General features: G+C 40.5%; 1 protein-coding gene across 7 annotated transcripts in view; it reads right to left on the bottom strand.

Moving 5' to 3' along the window:
- Positions 1-25,568, bottom strand: part of ush2a (Usher syndrome 2A (autosomal recessive, mild)) — a 215,815-nt gene that overhangs the window by 119,628 nt on the left and 70,619 nt on the right. For all 7 annotated transcript variants that reach the window (XM_076881888.1, XM_076881902.1, XM_014413372.3 and 4 more), the window contains 6 exons: positions 24,529-24,704; positions 24,134-24,281; positions 17,676-17,782; positions 16,213-16,336; positions 3,984-4,114; positions 746-872 (listed from right to left, as the gene is read on the bottom strand). In XM_076881888.1, coding sequence (XP_076738003.1) covers positions 746-872; positions 3,984-4,114; positions 16,213-16,336; positions 17,676-17,782; positions 24,134-24,281; positions 24,529-24,704 — 813 coding nt within the window. The remainder of the gene's footprint in view (positions 1-745; positions 873-3,983; positions 4,115-16,212; positions 16,337-17,675; positions 17,783-24,133; positions 24,282-24,528; positions 24,705-25,568) is intronic.

Genomic DNA, 25,568 nt, shown 5'->3' with positions numbered 1-25,568 from the left:
GGAACAGTGAAATATATGGAAAGAAAATGTAGATGTACCTCTCATATAAGGGAAGCATATAAGGTAAAAACAGATTTTGCACAATTCTAATGAGTAAAGTCAATATTTGGTGCAACCATGTTTATTCTTCAGGTCTTTGCTGACTTTCAGAGACTGTTCCTCTGCTATAGATATCGTTTTTCCTTCTTTTGTCCTCCACTTGTCCAATTTCCTCTGAATTTTTAAGAAGCCACTGCACACCACGCCAAGTTTCCAGCTAATAGCTTTTCGTAAATCACTTTGTTGTTACAAAAATAAATGAATGTGAATGAATGCATATATGCAACAGCCTGCTAGTAACAAAGTGCCTAAAGATGGATTTAATTTTTTAAATAAAATTTCTCTCATCTGTAAACCCAACATTATTTCATCACTTGATTGGGTGTGCTTTCTATAACTGAAATATTTATAGATCAGTGCTAAGTGGCTTAACAGACAAGCAAAGAGCATTGCTGTGAAACTGGTTAGTCACATACGATACAGTAATATTTTTGTTATCATACACAGACTGGGTGGAATTAACCTGGATAATATCTCCTAGTCAGGGTGGGGGGATTTACAGAATATATACATAGAAAAACACAGACAATCAACATCAGCCTCACAAGATTCACATCCAGATATATGTATGTAGATAAGCATATTACACACACCCACACACGGAGCAGATGCACACAGTGGTCAGTATGAATACAAGGAGAGTTACCTCTGTATTGATCGTTTACAACGATTGTTCCCACGGCCCCTTGCCTCGTTGCTCTAATACTATGCCATTGTCCATCATTGTAGCGGTGCCCTCCATCACCCTGTACGCTCACAGCCACCGCTGAACCCTACACACATAAACACAAGCACGCATGAAACCCATGACACAAGCACAAATGAACTGATGGTGTGAGGATATCCACTGACTTACATTTTTTTCCAAACTATCACAGATCAGTTAACACAACCTAAGATTGCTGGCTCAAAAGACACAGATCGAGCTATAGCAAAACACGTGGATGAGGTAAATCTTTAAACTCTAACTAAAAATCAAGGATCAGCGATACCAATCACACAGACACACATCATCTTCAAAAGGACACAAACATGCACATATAACCATCAAAGTGTTGTTACAAGGCTTTTTGCTACCTATTAAGTATGACATCATTGTTGTGATCAGCTTTTAGCAAGCAGCCAAAGAGTAATGTAGTAAAAGAAAAGTATGGGTAGATGCACACATCTACACAGACGCACATGTGGTGATGAAGATTTAATGATGAGATCAATAAATGTATGAATGCCAAAGTATATCAGACTCGGACATCTTTACCAACTTTGCTAGACAGCTCTACTTAACAAGACAATGGGGGAGGAGTCTATTTACTTGATTTTTTTAAAACTCCTAACGCACACGTACACACACACACACACACACACACACACACACACACACACACACACACACACACACACACACAAAAAACAAGCACCTGCCCAAAGAATAGTAAAATAGTAGTGGAAGCAATTGGCACTCAACTCTTCTGGATAGTAATATTGAGATAAATTTATAAATACCATTCGATTTAAGATGGTTTTACTGAAAAGCACTGATATTTTATATTGTGAGGAAAATTATAGGATCAGACAATATGTGTGCTAAAAGCAAATAGTTTGATGAAACAAAGGTCTGGTGATGAGGTGGTGTCATCCTTTGATTTGTGTGTGTCCACTGTTGGATGCCCCAATGCCCAATCTCTTTAATATACAGTATGTGATAGAAGAAGTCAACACACACACATAATATAAAGCACTTATCCAAAGTGCTGCATCTGTGACTTTCCTGCAAATACTTGGCAGCTTATAACACAATATGAGCATGAAGTTTTGGTGTGTTTATGTGTGTTCTGAATACATGTAAGAGACAGACAGAATGAAAAGGAAATGTGTGTGGGGTGTGTGTGCATGTGTGGCCATCTCTCAACAGAGAGGAGGCGACAAAGGATGAAGTGGTTTGTCACTTCTACATCAGATGACATTTAGATCTGTGTTTAAACTTTCTTACTGTCCTCATGTCAGTCAAGTCTTCACACACTAAAACTGGCATTTAACCTTTTTTTTTTTAAGAACAGATGGAACAAATGGTCAAAGAAAGCCTCACACAGTTTTGTCATCTCAAGTTCAAGTCTGATGGTCTCACTAGCTCACAACTAAGGAGTGCATATGTGGGGAGAATAAAGTTTGACCTGAAGACAAGTTGCTCTGAGTTTTTTTCTTTTTCCTTTAGTCACCATCTGATCGAAAGAGGGTTTATCTGGATGTGCTGCACCTCATAGATGACTTGTGGGGCCTCTACACTTGCACACTTTGAGAGACTGAGAGACGCTACCTGGACATTTGTTGCTGTAAAATAATATTGTTTGGATTTTTAGTTTATGAGACCCGTTTTCAGTGTAGAAAAACCTGGATAAATCACAAGCTTAAATTGAAATTTGAAAACATCTGTTGATCGACTTTTTACTCCATTATGTCAGTAAATCTTTAGTTATTTCATTTCCTCTTTTGTTGATAATATTACTAAACTGCCAGGATTCCTGCCCTGATAATAAAATGACTAGACCTATCAAATAAGTGATATCGGACAAAACAATAATAATCAGCAACAAAGAATAAAGTCATAACTTGCCATAATTTTTTATGGCCATTGCAAAGAAACACCTCTTGCCTTTAAACCAGTCTGAGTCTGAAAAACGCCGCATGTTTGGCATTATGTGACAGACACCACAGCTCCATGCATGGATGCACTTGTACATTTATAGCTAGTTGCTGACACATTAACCACTACTCACCTGCATCAATAAAGTATAAACTGCCTCTTTTACATTTTGAGTGAATGCTTTCTTAAATGTTCTTGAGCTGCGATATAAGTGCATGTGTGGCAGCTCACATGTGCACGCATTTATGAGCATATCACCTGCCTGTGTCATGCTAAATTACCCCCTCCCCCCTGCATTGGTAATCCCATTAGGCTAGCTCAACAGGCTAATAGGGGGAAGTAATGGGCCCAGCTATATGTATCTAGGGGAACACTAATAAGCCATGACTCCACTCCTACTGTTAATTACTCCAAACTAGCCTAAACAAAGGAATCAACCCAGTTGGAGAAGATACACATACACTCCATCACACATCTAGCAACATAACCACAGACACACTAATCAACAGTGATAGTCAATGATCTGTTCAGTGACATACACCCATCTGCATAGACAGATATAACCCATAGTTACATTTTGATGAAGAGTTTTTGATAAAATATTGCACAATGATACTAATGAGAAACTAAAGTGTGTATGTGCATGTTTGTTTGAGTGTGTAATTAGTTGGTGGCCTGATGGAAGTATGTGTAATCATCTCCCATCATCACTTTCATCATCGAAGTCGTTGACTCTTTAACCCTTCTACATGCGTCTGTATGGATGGATAAGGAAAGTCAGGCTGTGTGGCTGTGTGCATGTGTATGAGTGTGTGTATGTGTGCGTGCATGGGTGCAAAGCTTAATTAGCTTGCAATTGGTATTCGCGCGTGGTGACTGCAGGGAATGAGTTAATTGCAGTCCAATTCAAACGTTGACACACTTTCAAAGTTTTTCCCCTTTCCCTGCCTCCCTGACAGAAACCAATGAGGGGCTACAGATCACATTTATTAGATGAGAGAAAGTGAGAGAGAAAATGGAAGAGACTTGGAGAGAGAGCAATACAGAAGGAAAGAAAAACACAGGTGAGAAAAGTGAGTAGGTATAAGGAGTAGAATTAAATGGGAAAAAAAATCAGGTGTTAGACAAAAATGCACAATCAGTAAATACAGATAAATACAGCAGCAAACAAAATGTATGTTGTAGTACGGCGTAATTTAAATGTTTCAATTATGCAGAGACGCTTTTGAAACACATTACCTACCTGTGGGTCAAACAAAAAGTAGGGCCGTCCATTTTTTATCTGAACAGCCAAAAACTCTTCCTGATTTCCTGGAGAGAAGCTGCAGAGTAGCAGGCCATCAGGGGCCCGAGTCTTAAAACTCAGCTCAACACCTGATACAAAGGGAGACAAGGAACAAGATGGGGGAGATGGACATTTAGTAAAAGAGAGAGACAGCCTAAAAGAGGATTTTAATTCCGAGTTACACATTATCTCAGTGTTAAAGCTGACCACAGAAAGTTCAGGTTGCCTACAGCATGTATTTTATATAAAACCCTCACTGCTTGCATCAAGATAAAGAGGGTCATTAAATTAATTAAATGCACTTGATTAACTGATCATCAGTAAGTGTGGTCATCTCTATAAAAGCAGACGTTTGGGCAATTTCCTGGTTTAAAGGCTTCAGGTGTGAGATGTTTGGCCATAATGCACATCATATACCAAATATCAAGCACGGTGGGAGTGGAGCCAGCGGAACTGAGGACTCATTGACCATGAACTGTATATTAAAGTATTTTAAAGTCATCCCAAGCACACTAATGAATCTACAATAGAATCACTGAAAAGAAAATAATCTAAATGTTGCAATGGCAGAGTCCAAAGTCCAGAACTTAAGTCAACTGAAATGCTGTCCATAGACGAATGCCCATAAATCTCTATGAACTGAGATAATGCTGTCAAGAAGAATGAGCCAAAAATTCATACAGACTACAGTTACATTGTTTTTACAGTGTTTTGTTGCCAAAAGTGGTTCTACAAACTACTGAATCAGGTGGCGTGCTTAGCTTTTTACCATATCACATACAAAAGAGTCTTGTGAAGTCTTTCTTTTTCACAGCTGTATATATACACGCACACTGTCACAAGAACCAACAGGACTCTGCAGGGATTGTTTAAACCCCAGTCTGAGACGTCATGTACTCACATAATGCTTACCATTAAGTAAAAAAGAAAGAGGAAGACTGATAAATGTACATTTCTATCAAAATAACTGTTTCCCAACAGCACTAAATCTCTAAGCTGACCTCATTTCCTGTGTAAGCCAGCCGTCTAGGATAATCTTACCACTAAGATACTTCAGGGAAAACATGAAGATTGATCTTAGAAGACACACCTGCTTCCACAGTTTTGGAAGCTTTCACTTGTAATGTCTTGCTTTTATCTCATGATACCACAGCCTTCCTTTCTTTATCCTTGTAGGATAAAGTAGTTAACAGAGAAGTCTTTAAAGTGTCAACGACTAGGGTTAAGAGAGAAAATATGATAACACAACAAACTGAAGTTTTGATAGAAATTAAACATGAAATTAAATTGATCATTTTCTGAATCCCCAAATTTTTGGCCGGTTTAGTTGCCACCTTCAAAACAGCATTTTATCAATAATTGTGTTAGGAAAAGTTTCTATTGCTTTCCTACATTTTCAAGTTATACATGTAGCATTAATCTGTCAGAAGATTGGTGGCTCAGAACTTAAAAACTCATAGGGAAATGCTAAACTGCTAGAATGTCTGAATTCTACCTTTTTCAGATAATTCTCAGTTACGCTATTTTCAATTGGAGAAGCCTAAAAAATCATATCACCTAAAATGACAATGGATTTGGGATCTGACAAAACAAATGATGAGGAATATTCAGAATTAATCCTTGCATTTTAGTAATGTGGGAAATTTGGAGGTTCTTAGGCCAGCAGAGCCTTTAAGACACACGTGCACACACACACGAAACATTCATCCAGCGTGCTGCCTTGTCATGTTACCATGGATCAGAGATTTGATCTTAATCCACTACTAGATCCACATAACCACACAAACCAAGAAGGTTTATGTGTGTGTCTGTGAGTATGTGTGTTTCTTCAGCTCTGTCTGTCTCAGTAGAGAACAGACATGTGGGAAGATCTGAGGAGACCAATGCAGTCAGTCCAGGGTTCATCAGAAGCAAGTGTTTGCAAAATAATTAGTGTGTGAATTCTCTTAAAACAGAGAGAAGTCAGACACTATACAGAAAACTCAAAATGAATACAGATTATCAGAGCTCAGATCTCAACCTTTTTACACAGTTTTGAAGTCTTTTCTTGCTTTTTGTAACTGGATCTATTGTTATGCTGTAGATGGTTGCAAGAAGCAAAAAGAAAGACTTGAGTTGTTTTTATATATCTTAAAAACACAAGTATACCACACATGACTATAGAAAAAAACAAAACAAAAATAAAGGTAGCCCGAACTAGCTGTTATGTAGAAATAACCATAGAAGGAGCCATTGAAGTCAATCTGTAGGGTTTCATGCATTAGTTGATATGGAGGTTTATGCAGATGTGGAGCTGGAGCGTGTTGGGATCACAACGTGAGGAGTTTTCCTGAAATAAATTTGAGAATGTCAAGTGCTACATCTGCCAGCACATCTCCACTTGTGGCAAAGCACTTTGGTCAGATGACAGTCGGAAACATTTACCTTCTAATTGGATTGTTTGGACTGAGGCCACATTGGAAAACTGTGTGAGCTGCATCTGACTTAATATACAAAAGTGGTTCAAATCAGAAATGAAAATATCATGTCATGTAGAATCTGAAAAACAGATGAACTATAGGAGCAGGTGGCCATGTACTGGGAGCAAGCAGCAGTATTGGAATAGCTACATGACCAGTCTGAGCGCCAGACAAATGTGTTGGGCTGGTTCCTCTGTCCCGCATCTACTCCCCCATGTAGAGGGAAATGTCTTTCAGGATACAACAGAAGCATGCCGCTGACCTGAGGAGGAGTGGGTGCTGCTGTCTGGCAAAGCCCAGGTGGCGCTCTCAACTTGAGAACAGATTGGCCGGGGTTTAATAACCTGTTGGGGCAGTGTGTGGGCATGTGTTCACAACCTTTAGTGGTGTGTAGTGTCTGCACTGCACTCAGCGGTGACTCTGACTCTGGAGAGAAGGAGATGGCAGGGCCTCCTCATGAGGCCCCACCGGCTTCAGTGATTCACTCCACCGAAGATTTTTCACTAGAGCAGCCTTGTGATGGCACCTTACTGTACACTCAGCCTTTGACCAAGTGATAAGAACTGATGGTCACATGGTGCACCCTGACACGGCGTCGGCCTACCCACATTTTATATTGATTAAAGATAGGCTTTATTGAGTGAGTCGTGATGCTCACACAGAAGAGGAACACACTCAGCTGGCCTTCCCAAAAGTGCCTTTGCACCTTGAGTGCATTAGCATGGACCTCATTTGGCTGTTTCAGGTCATCTCCCAAGTTGGCATCCCAAAAGAGATACTGACTGACAGAGGCACTTCGTTCATGTCTCGCACACTTAAATAGCTGTATGAATTACTGGGCATTAAATCTGTTTGGACCAGCATCTACCACCCTCAGACTGACTGGCTGGTGGAGCGGGTGGATAAGACTAGAGTCAGACAATTTTCACTATGAGACAAAGTGCTTATATTACTCCCCTCTACTAGCTCAAAGTTACTTGGCAAATGGCAAGGAGGCTTTGTGATCACATGGCAGGTGGGGGATGTAGGCTATGAAGTGGTATGGTCTAACAGGGGAGGAGGCACACAAATATATCACCTCAACCTCCTCAAAGCACAGAGAGAGCTTGAAACCACTTCTCTGGTGAGTGGTAAAGGGTAAAGGAGAGAGATGAGTTGGGGCTGGAGGTGCCAAACTCCACTATTCCCACCTCCCTCCATTGTGATGACCATCTCATCTCTCATAAGCTGCCTGGACTGGTTAGACAATAATTGCTTTTTCATGACGCTGGATTTTACCAAGGGCTACTGGCAAATTCCAGTGTCTAGAGTATTTAAGGAAAAACAGCCTTCTCCATTTCATACAGTTTTTACCAGTTTCTCACACTTCCGTTCAGCTTGTTTGTAGCCCCAGCCACCTTCTAGCGCCTGATGGACCAGGTGCAGATGGCTTACTGGCCTAAGGTGGGTGATGGGGGTATGTGGCGGGGTGTGGTATCTGGCTCAGCTGTAGGGGAGGGGTGTAGCAGTTGGTTCAGGGTGTGGTGTCAGGAGAGGGTGACCCACACAGCTATTCTTCATCGCCTGGTCATGCAATCCCTATTTCAGTACGATACTGGGACCTGACGAGAGAGCGGTGTGTGCAGAGTAGAAGGACACAGCTGGAAAGCTCTACCAAAGAAAGCGTATTGTGGAACACAATGAAAATAAACAGCCTTCAACGTGCAATGCCGTGTGTGGAGGTCCATCCACATATTGATTAAGAATTTGATGATAATCATGAATTACTCTACACAGACATAAACCCAGTAAAGACTGTAGTAGTATCCAAAGAAAATTAATAAAACTTCTTCACAGTGGACGGGCATTTTGTACATCAAGCAGGCATGTGTCATTTACATTCATGACCATTACATTACCCCTCCTTAACCTACTCTCGTAAACCCTTTTTCCTTCTTCTGCTTTTAACCTCTCTCCTTCTTTATTACCTTTTCTTTCTCCTTTTCTACACATATTACCCCCTCTCAGTATTTTCTTTAACCTTGCATCTAAAACACACACACACTCACACACACATTTTTTTCAATCATGCTTTTTCCTGCATCTTGCTTGTGTACCTGTTTAACTTCTCTAATGCTGCAGTTTTGTGCATACAAAAGTGTAGACAATATACAAAAAAATGTAGACAATATGTGTGTTTTACATAGTACATAGTTATTGCATATATACACCCACTCTCCACCAGTCCTATGGAGAGGAGACAGACTCAAGGGCCAAACATGCTTTCATACTATGTGTTGGTGAAAGCACAGTTAAAAAACACAGATCTAATGCCAGAAAATCCTACAGAGTGAAAGATATCAGTGTAGCGAAACTGTAATTCTTCTGATTTAGGGGCTGTTAAATGAAATAAATGAAATAATTTTTTCTTTTTTAAATTACATAAAGGGTGCTCCACCTGGAGACTCTGTTGTCCTGCTGGGAGACTTCAATGCTCACGTGGGTAACGACAGCGAGACCTGGAGGGGCGTGATTGGGAGGAACGGCCTCCCTGATCTGAACCCGAGCGGTGCTCTGTTATTGGACTTCTGTGCTAATCACAGTTTGACCATAACGAACACCCTGTTCGAACATAAGAGTGTCCATAAGTGCACGTGGCACCAGGACGCTCTAGGCCGTAGGTCGATGATCGATTTTGTAATCGTATCAGCAGACCTGCGACCATATGTTCTGGACACTCGGGTAAAGAGAGGGGCTGAGCTGTCAACTGATCACCACCTGGTGGTGAGTTGGATCAGGTGGCGGGGGAAGACGCTGGACAGACCTGGTGCACCTAAACGCGTAGTGAGGGTGTGCTGGGAACGTCTAGCAGAGGCCCCAGTCCGCGAGATCTTCAACGCACACCTCCGGCAGAGCTTCAACAGCATTCCGAGGGAGACTGGGGACATTGAGTCCGAATGGACCATGTTCAGCGTCTCCATTGCCGAAGCTGCTGCATTGAGCTGCGGCCGCAAGGTGGTTGGTGCCTGCCGTGGTGGTAATCCCCGAACCAAATGGTGGACACCAGAGGTGAAGGGAGCCACTAGGCTGAAGAAGGAGTCCTATCGGGCTTGGTTAGCCTGTGGGACTCCGGAGGCAGCCGACAGGTATCGACAGGCCAAGCGGAATGCGGCTCGGGCAGTGGCTGAAGCAAAAACTCGGGTGTGGGAGGAGTTCGGAGAGGCCATGGAAAAAGACTTTCGGACTGCCTCGAAGAGATTCTGGCAAACCGTCAGACGTCTCAGGAGGGGAAAGTGGTGCTCTACCTGCACTGTGTATAGTGCTGGCGGAGCGCTGCTGACGTCGACTGAGAAAATTGTCAGGCGGTGGAAGGAATACTTCGAGGACCTCCTTAATCCCACTGACACGTCTTCCGAGGAGGAAGCAGAGTCTGGGGATGAGGGGAATGACCCGCCAATTTCCGGGGGCGAGGTCACTGAGGCAGTTAAACAACTCCTTGGTGGCAGAGCCCCTGGTGTTGATGAGGTCCGCCCTGAGTTCCTGAAGGCTCTGGACGTTGTAGGGCTGTCCTGGTTGACATGCCTCTGCAATGTTGCGTGGAGATCAGGGGCAGTACCTGTGGACTGGCAGACCGGGGTGGTGGTCCCCATCTTTAAGAAAGGGGACCGGAGGGTGTGTTCCAACTACAGGGGGATCACACTCCTCAGCCTCCCTGGGAAAGTCTATGCCAGGGTGCTGGAAAGGAGAGTTCGTCCGTTAGTCGAACCTCGGATACAGGAGGAACAATGCGGTTTTCGTCCTGGTCGCGGAACACTGGACCAGCTCTTTATCCTCTCCAGGATACTTGAGGGTGCATGGGAGTTTGCCCAACCAGTCTACATGTGTTTTGTGGACTTGGAGAAGGCATTCGACCGTGTCCCTCGGGGTGTCCTGTGGGAGGTGTTGCGGGAATATGGGGTGTCTGGCCCATTGCTACGGGCCATTCGATCCCTATACAACCGTTGCAAGAGCTTGGTTCGCATTGCCGGCAATAAGTCGGACTCGTTCCCGGTGGGTGATGGGCTCCGCCAGGGCTGCCCTTTGTCTCCGGTTCTGTTCATAATTTTTATGGACAGGATTTCTAGGCGCAGCCAAGTGGCGGAGGGCTTTCGCTTTGGTGGCCTCAGAATCTCATCTCTGATTTTTGCAGATGATGTGGTTCTGTTGGCTTCATCGGGTGAGGGCCTCCAGCTTGCACTGGAACGGTTCGCAGCTGAGTGTGAAGCAGCGGGAATGAGGATCAGCACCTCCAAATCTGAGGCCATGGTTCTCAGCCGGAAAAGGGTGGAGTGCCCACTCCGGGTCGGGGATGAGTTCCTGCCCCAAGTGGAGGAGTTCAAGTATCTCGGGGTCTTGTTCGCGAGTGATGGGAGAAGGGAGCCGGAGATCGACAGACGGATTGGGGCTGCAGCTGCAGTAATGCGGACGCTGCACCGGTCCGTCGTGGTGAAGAGGGAGCTGAGTGTAAAAGCGAAGCTCTCAATTTACCGGTCGATCTACGTCCCTACCCTCACCTATGGCCACGAGCTGTGGGTAGTGACCAAAGGAAGGAGATCGCGGATACAAGCGGCAGAAATGAGCTTCCTCCGAAGGGTGGCTGGCCTCTCCCTTAGAGATAGGGTGAGAAGTTCGGCCATCCGGGAGGGGCTCAGAGTAGAGCAGCTGCTGCTCCACATCGAAAGGAGCCAGCTGAGGTGGTTCGGGCATCTGACAAGGATGCCCCCTGGGCGCCTCCTGGGTGAGGTGTTCCAGGCATGTCCCACCGGGAGGAGGCCCCGGGGCAGACCCAGGACACGCTGGAGAGATTATATCTCTCGGCTGGCCTGGGAACGCCTTGGTATTCCCCCGGATAAGCTGGAGGAGGTGGCTGGGGAGAGGGAGGTCTGGGCCTCTTTGCTTAGGCTGCTGCCCCCGCGACCCGGCCCCGGACAAAGCGGATGAGGATGGATGGATGGATGGATAAATTACATAAAAAAATCTGATAATTCATATAGTGTGTCAATAAATTCCTGAAGCCATACATGGAAGTAAACGTGTAAGGAAAATTAAGGGTATGTACAGATTTTGTACACAGTTTTTGTGTGAGTCTGCATTTTTGTGATAGTCAAAGTGTTATCCAAGCATGCTCAAATGTAAAGCATCTGTGACACTGCTCATGCTCAGCAATACTTCCTTCAGATTTCCCCACAGGACTTGTGCTACTTCACACTGACAACCACTTTGGAGCCATCAACAGACAAACCTGAGCACACACCATGACAGGTGATTTTGTTACGCATACAGCACAATGACACACACACAGAGACACACACTTATAGACAAAGCGGCACATATAAACACAAGCGCTTTCACTGTGCGATCGAACAAACACAATACCCCAGCAAGCACTTACAGAGAATGCATAATAAAGCCACACACGGTCAAACACATGCACAGAAAAATTGTTGCTGTTTATGTTTTACAATAGTATACACAAAATTTTTAAGGCAACGACTTCAGTTAATGAAATGTTAAGACGACTAATATACTCCAACATGAATTACTTAATATTTCTAATGTGCTTTTTTCCCCCGAAAAGTAATTATTTTTACGTTTTTACGTTATGTGAATACTTATTGTTTTGGTCCAGTCCTGTTATATAACACATTTCAAGTTTAGAAGTTTAGGTACTACAGAAAGGGGATCTTTGTTATGAAGCATTTATTGTCAAAACTGTTTTCCGGAGAGGGCAGTGGGGGATAAGAACCCCCTCTCTAGTTGTCTTTTCTCAAAGCAAAAAACAGCACTTGAAAGGTTCTCCCCACTGTGTGCTCAGTGGGTTTCTGACTATAAATTTCCTTTTCACTGGAAGCATAAAAATCCAAATTTATTAAACCAGAGAAAGGTGTTGGACCCTACTAGTGGACCATAAACACAGTATGTTCATTCCACTCTGCAATGCATAAATGAGTGCAAACACACTGACAACTTGGTTTTTCTCTAAGACCAGGTAAAGAGCCAGTCATAAAGTTTGCCCGAAGGAAGAAACACACTCTCAAAAGGCTCCCTCACCGTTTTCTACAACATGCTGAATACGAGAACTAAAATGCTGCTTTGATCAAAAAACACAGCAGTTTTTTCACGAGTGAAACAAGAAACATTTTGTGAACTATAAGCACATACAACCAGCCACATTTACACAATCAACTTGATGTTAAGTAATAAGAGTTATAGTTCGGTTTTTTAAACCGACTCTTAAATCAATTAAAACTAAAGGAGCATTTCAAAATGAATTATTAATTCTAAACAGTGCACTGTGTTGTACTCTCGTTACCTAATCAAACGAGAAGATTCATGTTATATTCCACAATATGAAACATTAACACTTAGTTATGTTGAGCCATTTACAGTTTTAAGTAGTTTTATTTATTAGGTAGTATTCTTTCATGTGCATTGTTTCTCCTCTCTGTCTCAGTAAACAGTGGAGGTTGTGTGTAATCATCTACACAACATAACCTGAATAACTCCAGTCATGTTAGCTCTCTGCTGGCATTAATCAGAGCCTGGCGTATTAATGAGAGCGCGGCAGCTAGCTAATTACACCCATAGATTCTGCAGCAGCCCATTAAATATACAAATGACAGAATTAAAGAGCCCAGCCTCTTCTGATTAATCTTTAAATGGGGAAAAACTAATGATGTCTGTGCAAACTTTCCCTTCACACATTTCTCCCCCTCTCCTTCTCAACGTCAGTGCCTGGCAATCAATCATATTAATTAGGGAAAAATAATTTGTATCATTTAACATTTCCCTCTTTCCTGCTTAGTTGTTGCAGTAGCAGCTATTGCAACAATGTGCTGTTTAAGATGTGTCTGGATATTATCCAAGTCTATTTGTTCCTGCATTCATTTTTTAATTTTTTTCCCCTAACATATTTGTGTGATGTTTCATCTCTCTTCATTTAATGTGGGTTAAAGAAATGCATCTGGATTAGCAAAAATATAAGCAGAACGTCATCTGCATTTCAAACAGCCCATTTCAGGCCCAATGAAGAATTACTAAAGTGAGGAGAGAGGACTGTGTAATCTATTTTGACCCATTTCAATTTAAATACATTATTTTATAAATAATAACATATGCCTGTCTTAACTGAGAGCCAATGTCCTTAATTCAAATATAAGCATGGACAGCAGAAAGTCAGGAGAGTTCTAGACACAGAAACATAATAAATAAGATGAATGAAGTAACATGGATTTCTTGAAACAAGCACTTACGAGGTTATTCATATTGTAGCATGACTGCATATAGTTATAATCTTGTTTTATCTAAAGTAAGATTCAGTGAGGGAAATATTGACTTAATGCTTCTTATTAAGCTTTAAGAAGCATCTTTAAACACACGCGACCAGACTTCATTTATGGAAACATGCACTCCTATCACAGTAATTGCACATGGAAAAGAACCTATTTGGCAAAAATATATCTTTATATTTTTTAATAAAGTGGCCATAAGGTAACAGGTGAAAGGGCAAATACATGCTAGATAACCTCAACCTTAACTAAGATTTAACATGTAGAATATTGACCCTGCTCAATGATGTGCCCTTAGTTTGCATGTAGGATATAGAAAGCTTGAGGAACCTCAATAAATATTAATATTCCTAAGATGATGTATGACGCTGACAGAGAAAAATTATGATTTGTTGTTTCATATAGAAGGCACATCACGATCTTCTGAGGCATCAATGCTGCTAGGCCAAAACAAAAAGTTCCCTTTAGATGTAAAAGGACGTCAATTCTAAGGAACACTTTATAAAATCTTTGTGACATGCGTCGTGGGGTATGGCGCAGTCCACCTGAACAGATAAATATTGTGCAAACATTCAGCACATAGAAAAATGTTACATTTGTCATTGCTTGAGTTGCAAGGTTTCCACAAGACAAAACGATTGACGAGTCTCCCCTTTTTGATCAATTGACTCTCGAGGGGGCATTACACTGCATTACATTCATAATCTAATTTGGCTTTGATTTGTTCGCTGTTCCGTGCGCTTCGATGGGAATAATTGTCTGTAGATGATGCTATTAGTATTGATGGTTGTAAAAGGGCGATGGTTTGAGGACTGCCGACACATTGATGGTCCAGAATAGATCCGGTCTGAAAGTGATTGTCTGATCCATTACCCTTTATGAAGGAGGAGAGCAGAGGAGATGAGAAGCGCCCCTCAATAACAAAAAATCATCATCTATTTGCTGGCAGCATTTAGAGAGATCTATTTACCTTTGTACTGGAGAAGCAATGATGAGATCAAAAATTTGAATTCCTTGCTTTGGGATAAAAATACACGACTCAGTAAGTAAAATTAAGAAGCAACAAAACAATATAGGAGACAGGTTGGTCGGGTTTTTCTGACCGCGCACTCGCTCAGTATTTTAAGAATTCAATTGCCTTTCATGAAAAACATGAAATAAAGCAGTATTAATATTAATAACCAATTGTTTGCAAAAATAAAACACAGTACACAAAATGACATGTTAAGGAAGTAAATTAAAGCAGCAGAAGTCAAAAAGGAGACCAGAGATATACTTAAAATATCCTGTCTGAACTGTGAGCTTTATAAATTATATTTAATAAATATTGTTTTACTTACACTGTGTTCAGCCACATCTATGTTAACACCGGCATTAGTCATAACATTTAGAGACTACTCATCCTTTTAGTATATGCATGGAAAGAACAAGCAATTACAAAATCAAAAAAATATATATATATACTAAAATAGCTTATAATATTTGAATTTTTACAAATGTGTACAGCCTAAACAGAACATCCTTCTCACAGTAGTCTAATCAACCATTATAAGAAATTAAATGTTGTGGGAAATGTGAATTTCATGTTAAATGATTGCCGAATTTGTTGATCAATCACAATAATTAAGCTTACTTCTAGGATTGAGTTACTACTTATTTAGTATTGAAGTGAAGGCAAAAGCAACACCAGCCTGCTCTCTGAGTGTTTCATATGATATGTCTCCATAACAAAGTCTATTAAAACTTCAGATTCAGAACATGAACATGGAAGATGTGGAGTACATGGATGCCTACTTTATGGACTGCAAACATACTGTACTTTGGTATTTTAGATCAAGCAAAATTGGATTATAGAGGGAATCACATTTGAAAACTTTAATCTACTCAAAGCCAGAAATATGTCATACATTTAGGAAAAACTGCTTGGCCACAGATTTTTTTTTCTTTACTTTTTATGACACAGTATTAAAATATCTTGGAAAGGTATTCTCTTAACACCAAAATACATTACTGGTGACAAAAGGTTTGTGTGGGACAGTGAAGTAATCTCAAGTGGCATCATAGAGCTTTGCTTGCTCAAATCCCACTGATTAGTATCAGCAGTCATTAATTATGAGCGTCAGACTGGGTGATGTTCTCAGATGAAGCAGAACATGTTTGGCTGTGCAGCTCAGCCCTCTAATGATGCTGGTAAACAGAAAGATAATTGTCCTTTAAGATGACTGGGGAAGTCATTCTAAAGGAATGTCACTTGAACACTGAGAAGAAGAGACAGTGCAGTCACTGTACACTAAAAAACACAGGGACGTATGTACACACCCTGTCACATACTCCCATGCACAGTACACAGAAATGCACATATACATACCGTCTATTTACTAATAGACAGACACCTGCACTCATCTAAACATAATTTCTTACCTGTAAAATCGGTGTTGCTGGGAAGGATGTCACTGGGGAACTGATAGTAACTGTTTCCAGAAAATCTTGTTCCTCTGACAACTGGATCTTGCGGGTCAGAGAGAGAGACATCTGACCTTTCCACCTCAAAAAACCAAAATATGATAATGTATAAATATCTGGTATCTAGCATAGTGGTAGTACTCAAATTATAACTGCAGTCATAAATTGTAGTTAATTATGTTTAGTATAAAATCACATACTAAAATTTTCCAAAAATAATAAACTGAGCAGATTTTTTTTTGTTTTTAGATGACCATGTGTATATCAAATCCATTAAAACACTTAGGGCCATGTGGGCTTGCACTCTCAACATGGCACAGATCCTCTTTCTTACTACTTCCCATGAATCTCAGTATCAGAAATATTATTCCTCTATTTTAGACATAACCTGTGTGGCAGAGAATAAACAGTGGAATCATAGGCAGGAAGTTCTCATGATTTCTACGTACACACAGTGTGAATGATGAGATGACAAACAAAGACACACACTGGGGTTATTTCTCACTTCCAGCATGAAAAGAAAGTAATGTAGTCTGTGCCAGTGAGAAAACACAGAATCTTAGCTAACTTTGTTCAAGTATGGAATGATTTAGACTTTAAAACACTGACATGCTGGTAGCATTAGCTTTAGCCCCTGGGAACCACACACATGAGTGCCAACTTTTCAACTTAATTTAGGCCATATCTACAGTCATGCTTGTGGCTAGCATGGGTCTAGGCAAGGCAATAGATGAAAACAGTTATTTATTACTGTGAATTTCTGTTTAGCTGCAAACAAAGACAGACACCCTTGATGACCTCATAGTATCATATAACCTGCAGGCGTACTTGTGGTTCCTGGAGTATGTAAAAGTAGAATAGGAGTGAGAGCCTTCAGGCTTTAGGTCCCCTTTCTGTGGAACCAGCTTCCAGTTTGGATTCGAGAGACTGAAACCCTCTCTATTTTTAAGATTAGGCTTAAAACTTTCCTTTTTGATAAAGCATGTAGTTAGGGTTGGATCATGTGTCTAGGTTGCTGTGGGATTCCCATGATGCACTGAGTCCTTCTTCTTCTTGAGTGTGTTTATAAACCTCTCTGCATTTAATTATTAGTTATTGTTAATCTCTGTCTCTCTTCGACAGCATATTTTTTGTCCTGTCTTTATCCAATCACCCCCAACCGGTCGTGGCAGATGGCCGCCCCTCCCTGAGCCTGGTTCTGCCAGAGGTGTCTTCTTGTTAAAAGGGAGTTTTTCCTTCCCACTGTCGCCAAAGTGCTTGCTTATAGGGGGTCATATGATTGTTGGGATTTTCTCTGTTTTCTTTGTATTATTGTGGGGTCTTTACTATACAATATAAAGAACCTTGACACTACTGTTGTTGTGATTTTTGCGTTGTATAAATAAAATTGAATTGAATTGAGTGTAGGGCAGTGCTCTTACCTGATATAGAGGGTATGGTCCATTAAGTTGGGCAGGGGGGTCCCACTCTATCTGAATGGTAGTTTCATTTTCTGGATATAATCGAGGTGAAGACAATCCTGAAGGTGCTGAGAAGCAGAAAGTAAAGAAACGGAAAGGATGAACAGAAAGTGAATGTTAAATCAATGAAATATGAAGCCATTGTATTGTAAATGATGAAACTTTTCAAAAAAATTTGAAAAAGGTGTGTGCTTATTTTTTATTTGGTAGGACCTCTTCTTTGAACATTTTCCAAGTGTTTAATAATGAAGAAGACAATTGGTGTGGTTTTGAAAGCGAAATGGTTTCCCACTCTTGCTTGATATAGAATTTCAGTTGCTCAACAGTCAGGGCATCTTCTGTCAAGTTTTTTATTTGCAAATTAAACTAAATGTTCTCAACGGGTGGCAGGTTTGGACTGAAGGCAGGCCAGTTCAGTATCAGTGCTCTTTTACTACAGAGCTGTGGTGTTGTAATACATTGTTTCTCTGCAAAAAAATGTCTATGTAAAAAGCTAACCACAGCTAATTTACCCAAAAAACATTCATACACATTAAGAATAAATACATCTTGTGTGATTGGGCTTTCCTTCAGTAGAAGCTTATTTCTTTCAGGCTACACAAAAGTCCCATTTTCATTTAATAGAAGATCAATTTAATTTCCTTCGCTCACTCAAGGTGTTAAATTAAATGTCTCTTTGAAACATACTGTAAGGTACTGGAGAAGCAGTTTTAATACATAACATAAATAAATCTACCAGAGACTAGCTGATATAGGGAGGACAGATTTATAGGAATGGAGGAAAAGCATAGCAAGTGATAGACCGGTGTAGAGATGGGAAAGATGTGTGTGTGTGTGTGTGTGTGCATTAAGTGTCCTTTCATTGTAGTGTTTCTCTTTAGATGTGTGGGTGTGTTTCAGTAATTGTCTAAATGGTTCGTGGTAGGAGTAAATTAGCTTTCAGTGACAACCATGCGGATTATCTTTAGTGTGACTTCTAACAGAGCCCTTAAAAGCAAAGTGGACAGCTTGTTTGGCGCCTCATCTTGGCACATCAAACCATAAATTACTGCCAATCGATAGCTTACCAGTCTATTGATATTGAGCTAGTGTGACATTTAGAACACTGTCAGTGGCACACACATATACAACATGGCCCTTGCTTTACACTGTGGTGTACTATTAATTAATTAATAAATTTTTTTATGTATGCCATGTTGGTAAATAAATTTTCCTTCTTGATATGAGTGGGTAGAATAGTGATGCAGGGGTTTGAATCTGCCTGCCTTTCTGCGCAGAGCTTCCATGTTCTTCCTGTGGCTCTGGTAATTCCTGCCACAATCAAAAGGCATGCTTATTATTCTAAGTGTGAATTGTTGGTCTGTCTTATATCTTATCAAAAAGTGGCAACTGTCAATTTTTTAGCCCACCTCCAACTAAGGAGGACCAACTTTATGTTAATAAAAAGATTTGTACATTAGCAGCAAAACAGCACAACATCAATATGAAAGTAAGTTTAATGATCCTCTGGAATCATCAAGGGATTTTCACCCAGAGGACTGCCACTCACTGGATATTCTCTCTCTTTCTGACCATTCTCTGTGAATCCAAGAAGTTATTTTGCATAAAAATCACAGTAAATTAGCAGTACTCAGAAAAGCCCTTCTGACATCAAAAACCATGCAATGTTCAAAGCCACTTAAGTCACCTTTATACCCATTAACCCTTCTCTATACATGTCCAAACCATCTCAACCTTGCTTCTCCTACATTGTCTATACTCATTTCTAGCCTTGTCCGTTTTGTTCACTCCCAATGAAAATTTTTGCATCTTCAACTTTGCCACCTCCAGTTTGGCTTCTTGTCTTTTTTTGTGTCACTATCTCCAAACTACACATTATAACAGGTCTCACAACTTATAAACCCTTTACCCTTGCTGCTATCCCGTCAAAATTCACACAGTATTCAAAAATCTAGTTAAAAAGTCCACTGCCCTCCCTCTTAGACGTTTCCATTTCCTCTTCTCTTGTTTTTCTTTCAGTGTCCAGCTTCACATACAACCCACTGTAAGCCTTTGTCACCTCCTGCTACTTTCTTCATCCCCTTGACTATCCCACTGTTTATTTGCTAACCTCTTCATTTGAATAAGTTCTTGTACTTCCTCATTCCACTGCCAAATCTCATTGTCTTCTGTTTCCTTTCTGTCCATTTGACAGAATGTGTATTCTCGGAAAAGTGGTTGCAGGAGGCGAGCTGGCATTTGTTTGAAGCCAGCTCACCTCCTGCAACCACTTTTCCGAGAATTCGCGCATCCTTTGCGGTTCGGACTCCTTCTGACATTTCTTTGGAGGTGGAGGAACACCAAAGTAATTGCTTAAAGGAGCTTCTTCGACATCTTTAAGAGTTCTAAACAAATGTCTGTTCTTCTCCAGAAAATCTTATGTACGCAAACGCGCGTTGCAACTTCTTATCTGGTGCGCGTCTTTTATTTTGACAGCACATGTGCACCTGCGAACCACTTATGTGCACCCCTGACTATGCTTTCTTTGTCATCTGGTGACTCTTCCTTACCACACAGAGCCTGTATCAACTACTCGCCAAACTCTGAACGACATTCTTCCTCTGCCTTCACTCGCTTCCTCTTCTTGATACCTAGAGCCATCATACAGACTAACATCTGATGCTGCCTAGCTACATTTCCCCCAGATAATGTAGACATAATTTACCTGAATGCACCTTCCTCCTTATATATGACCCACGTTTCTTCTTCTTGAAATGCGTGTTTAACAGGCAGGTTAGAGGTAGCAGCCAGTTAACATGCCCTCTCTATTTGTGCACCAACATGTCAAATGTCATCCAGCAGCTTATGTTCTTTGATCACTTAATCAGTTATTGCATTACTGGGGATAATATCTACTAGCATAAATTAATATTAGTTCCCAGCAATGTATTTCGACACAAGTCTAAAACACAATAAAACCTGGACACAGATGTCCATATTAGAGAAAAACATTTCAAATGTGACAGAACTATAGGATAGTGTTATCGTTGTTGATAGAGTTTGAGTGTGTGTTCATGTTTGAATCATGAAAGACAGTTTCTTTGTTACTGACCAGGCTGATTGTACAATCTGGTTGTATATTTTCTGCATGTCATGTATTCATTTATTGTATCTGCTTGTTCATTTAGTGAAATTAACTTAACATTATGACACATCAAGTTTGACAAAACCCACTTGCTTTATGATGAGTATACGGAAAAACACACCACACATACACACACAAGGTTAACAGTCCACCAGAAAGGTTAATTTTAGCTGCCGACATGGTAATGAAGCAGCTAAATCATGGGCCAGCTCCCAGGAGCAATTGTGCGTGTGCGTGTGTGTTTCCTGTTTTTACAGCAACTGACATGTCTTAACAGGCTCTTAGCATACAGTTACACCACGCACATAAGCACACCACTTATTGACATGGCGATCCCTTGCCATGCATATTTCTCTTCTCAAGAAGGGCCTCAGGCCAATTATGCGTAAATCAATAAAGTTCCTGTTCTGTTGAGTGGTGTTACAGTGTGAGTGCACGTGTGTATGTGTCTCTGTGTGCATGTCTTGTAGAACAAGACTTTATGGATGTAGGATACATAAAACATCACCATCAGACCCTGATTAGCCACTCACTTTACTTTGTGATCAATAACTTTGTGGGAAGATACACACACACTGAAACAATTGCAAATGCATCAACACAGGTGGACAGGAGACCTCTTTCCTTGAGTCGTTACGTCTGTCTCAGTGTGCGCGCTAATGTTTAGTCATGTGCTTCGGTGTAACTCCGGTGGATTCACAGATGCTGTCTGTTCACTTACAGCAGATGGTAGCTGGCTCTAATGGCCCAGCGTCATGTGTGGAAGATTTATCAGAGCATCTGTATCATGCTCAAGTACACCTTATGAGGAGTACCACTGAATGTGAAGATATTTCTACTACAGAGGTTTTTTCAGGTCATGTTCCTTTCATTCAGCTTGCAAGAGAAAAGCTGGAGACCTTTTTGTTGACTAAAGAAGGTTTCAGTCAACAAACAGTTTGGTGTCCCAAATAGGAAGGGTTTTTATTAATTGTGCTGTAGCCAGTGCTGAGGCACTTCTTTATTAGAAGGGCAAATTTTAAGATGTGCACATATGTATAATCCAAGATTGTCTCTGCAGGGGGATACAAGAAGCAGAGCAGAAAGCAATGAGTCAATCCAGATTTTACAGGCTGGGAAAGAGCTCCAATGACGAAAAAAAAAAAAGATTAATAAAAAAGTGCTAACCCCCAGCCTCTCCAGCATCTATGACATAAATTTAAAGATTCTAGGTGATTTTCAGAAAAGTTGACCTCTGACCTTGAGGTTGAGGTCACTGAGATTTGAACTCGTCTGAGATTTTTATTAGATCTACCTATAGTGTCAATTAGAAAATCCTAGATGGCATCTTTCTCAATTTATTGTGTTCACAAGATTTTCAGAAAACTTGACCTCTGACCTTGAGGTTAAGGTCACTCTGACTTGAACTCGTTCAAGACTTTTAGTAGCTGCACCTACCAAAATCCTACGCTGCCTCATTCTCAAGTTATCATATTGACAAACGTGGGTGTCCATATGTTTGACGACAATACCCCACCAGCCTTATAAAAACCTCTTTATTTTGGCAGTAGACTTCTAATGGGGTTATTAGTGGTCCAAAAAGTACATAACTGTAGACAACTAACAACAGCATGCAAAAAGAAGCTTTTCCAACAGATGCATTTGAAGTAAAACCAAACAAAAATAAAAAGACGCCAGCAGCTTTTCAGAATTTGTATAATTCTTCTAATTACAACTCCCTACTGATATGCTACCATGTTTTTATAAAGGAATGTAACAGTATTCGCCCAGTGCATGTTAGATTGAGGTCTTAAAGATTATTGTTAAATATTTTTTGTCAAGTGCAAAGATTATTGCTAAACTGAAAGAAGAAAAAAAGTAATCTGATGCAGCAGAAGCTTAACACCCAGTGGAGGAGCAAACGCTATGCAAATTGTTTTGAGATTAAAAAAAAATTAAAAATCTGCTAAACGGCATATGCCATTATCATTTCTTATAGTTGAAACAAAAGACATCTTTGGCGTTGGATGAAACAAAACGGTGGCAACAGATGTGGCTGTTAAAAATACATTCAAAAAGTCAACTGGGTACAATAAGCCATATTGAACTGTACTGTATTACAGTCAAGAGAAGTCTTTGGAATCACTTAAAATAAACATTGTCGCTGTGTCAACAGATGTAGCCATTAAAAATACATTTAAAAAGTCCACCAATTACAATATGAAGCATCATTCATCACAATAAACACAAGGAATGACTTTTTGAGAATTGTATGAAATGAAAATATTCCCTATGTCAACAGATGTAGCTGTTCAGAATATGTTCAAAAGCTGAATTCCCTAAGCAAGTATTTATAGATGAAAGGTTTTTGTTTTACAACTCTGCGCGCCCATTGTCTATTCACCTAAAGAGATAAACAAAACAAAAAAGACAAAAACATAACATGAGCAGCAAGCGTAGACACCGTGAGTGAACAGATGGAAAAGTGTGTTGCACGGTCAAGTGCGCCTCTGAGTGCAATATGTATATTTCAGAGTGATTCATGTTCCTCTGCTGCCATGTGCTATTTGTGTGTGAGTGAAAGAGCCCAGCAGATAGCAAGTGAAAGATGGACGGGGGGGGGGGGGGGGGGGGGGGGGGGGGGGGCTGAGAAAGCAACAGACTATCAAGACAGACAGAAAAAGACATTAAATCAGTATTCTGTGTGTGTCCATGTCACCGTCCACTGATCAATTAGTGCTCATCTAGGCACCAGAGATTTGTGCCTGAGTTATTAAACATAGCTAATTCATCCTACTTCCATAAAGGTTATAAATCCACAGAAGAGCGAGAGGGATTGTATATGTGTTTCTGTAATTCTGTGTGTGTTTGATTCATGGCCAGCAGGAAGTGTGTGCTACGCCACATTTTTCTCCTTGTAATTAACAGTAAATTGTTTTTACTGCCGTGCACCATGAATATCCCCCCTAGTTAACATGACCAATGCTGTCGCCACTCAAGTACCCGATGACTGACTGAGTGCTTTTGGGTGTGTGTGTCTGTTTGTGTGTGCATATGTCAGAGGTTTGTTTTGCAGTTGTTATGCAAACACCACACTATGTAAAATAACTACTATTATTACTGAGTGAATGGGTCAAATGCAGAGAAAAACAAGTAATTTCCCCATGGGGATCAATAAAGTATCCATTATTATTATTATTATTATTATTATACTTTAAAAAGGACAATATTTGGGAACTATCAGTATTTCATTATTGCCGAGAAGCGTGCATTTGTTTATGTCTGTGTGTGTTTTGCATAAATCTTTATGCTCTACCTGCTGGTAAGGTCCATCCAGTGCTTGGCAGACTGGTAATGCAACCTGCTTTTGTGCAGAGTGTAACAGTGAAGTTGTACACGTGATAAGGTTTCAATCCTTTCACTACGTAAACTGGATGGGATGATGGGCCCACTCTATGCAACACCTGCAAAACACAGGGACAAGGAATATAAAAACAGAAACAGAAGAGAACAAAGAGACTATCCCATTTGTTTTTGTTTTTAGAAAATCCCTACATTGTGAAAAGTTAGTGAAAATGACCTAATACGAAAGCATTTATCTTCAAAATAAATGTCATTTGCTGTATATTACATTTCTGCCAGGTAAGCTCTTTTTTTTTTTGGTAGGTTGTCCTGGCAATTATTTCCAATTTTATGTGTGAATGTGCTTACCTGACTAATAACCGGAGGGGCATATGGATTGTTGGTCTGTTCGGTTACCAGGTTGACTCGATATTCTGTCACCTGTCCTCTGGCGATGACCCCGTGGTCTTCAGCAGTGCTCCAGGTTACTTTAAGACTGGTAGACGACAGTGCGGACACTTCTGGAGGAGCCATAAACTCTGGCACTGGAAACACATATTGCACCGTTTTCATTATCAGACCTCCATGCCACAGATCAGCTATTTACAGAGAGCACAAAGAGCATAAGCATATCCTAAGCTAACACACAAGTTATTACAGGGTAAAGTAAATCTGATTGCAAGCTAACACTCTAATACACATTGTGACTTTTCAGGGGGTCTGTAGATTAGGCATTTGTCTATCTGTATACAGATTTAATTTCAATGCAGCCAAAATTATGTATAAAGCAGCATTATAAAGGTTTTAATCAGAGACATTTACACCGAGGAAGACCGCAACCTGCTCTCTGAACAACAGCTCTTTCCTGCTAATTTCTTCTTATGTAGCTTACAAACTTGTAACAAACTGAAAACAAAGTCACCAATGCAAAAAAATAATTTTACAGCCGGGTAAATACTTAGCAAATCAGCAATTTGCAGCACAGCAGACACCAAGTACAGTTTCAAGTGAGGGGGTTTCACTAATTTTTCACTAATTTTCAGTACACTCCTTGCACATGACCATTTTTATAGGAATATTTCTCGTTTCTAACCCACTTAACAATGACCTGATTCAATCATAAAAAGGCACCTAACTGAAGGGATGAACCAGAGTTGTGTCTACACAGGTAGGCAACTTAGCTAAACATAACCCAATATATAAAAAGTATCTTTAGACACTTTGTTACAAGGAGCCTGTCACAAAAGACATAATTTGTCCAATTTCTTTAGTTGAATCTATATAAAAAAAAAATACTGCTCCCTTTGAGTCAATGTACTGTAGCTCACTCAATAGTCTCTTTTGTCCTCTCCTTGTTTCTCTCTTCTTTATATGACAGTGATCATTCAAATATTTTTTTTTTATCTTAT

The sequence above is a fragment of the Maylandia zebra genome, linkage group LG1, assembly GCF_041146795.1.
Source record: "Maylandia zebra isolate NMK-2024a linkage group LG1, Mzebra_GT3a, whole genome shotgun sequence".
Classification (NCBI taxonomy): domain Eukaryota; kingdom Metazoa; phylum Chordata; class Actinopteri; order Cichliformes; family Cichlidae; genus Maylandia; species Maylandia zebra.
This window is presented reverse-complemented; position numbering and strand designations above follow the sequence as displayed.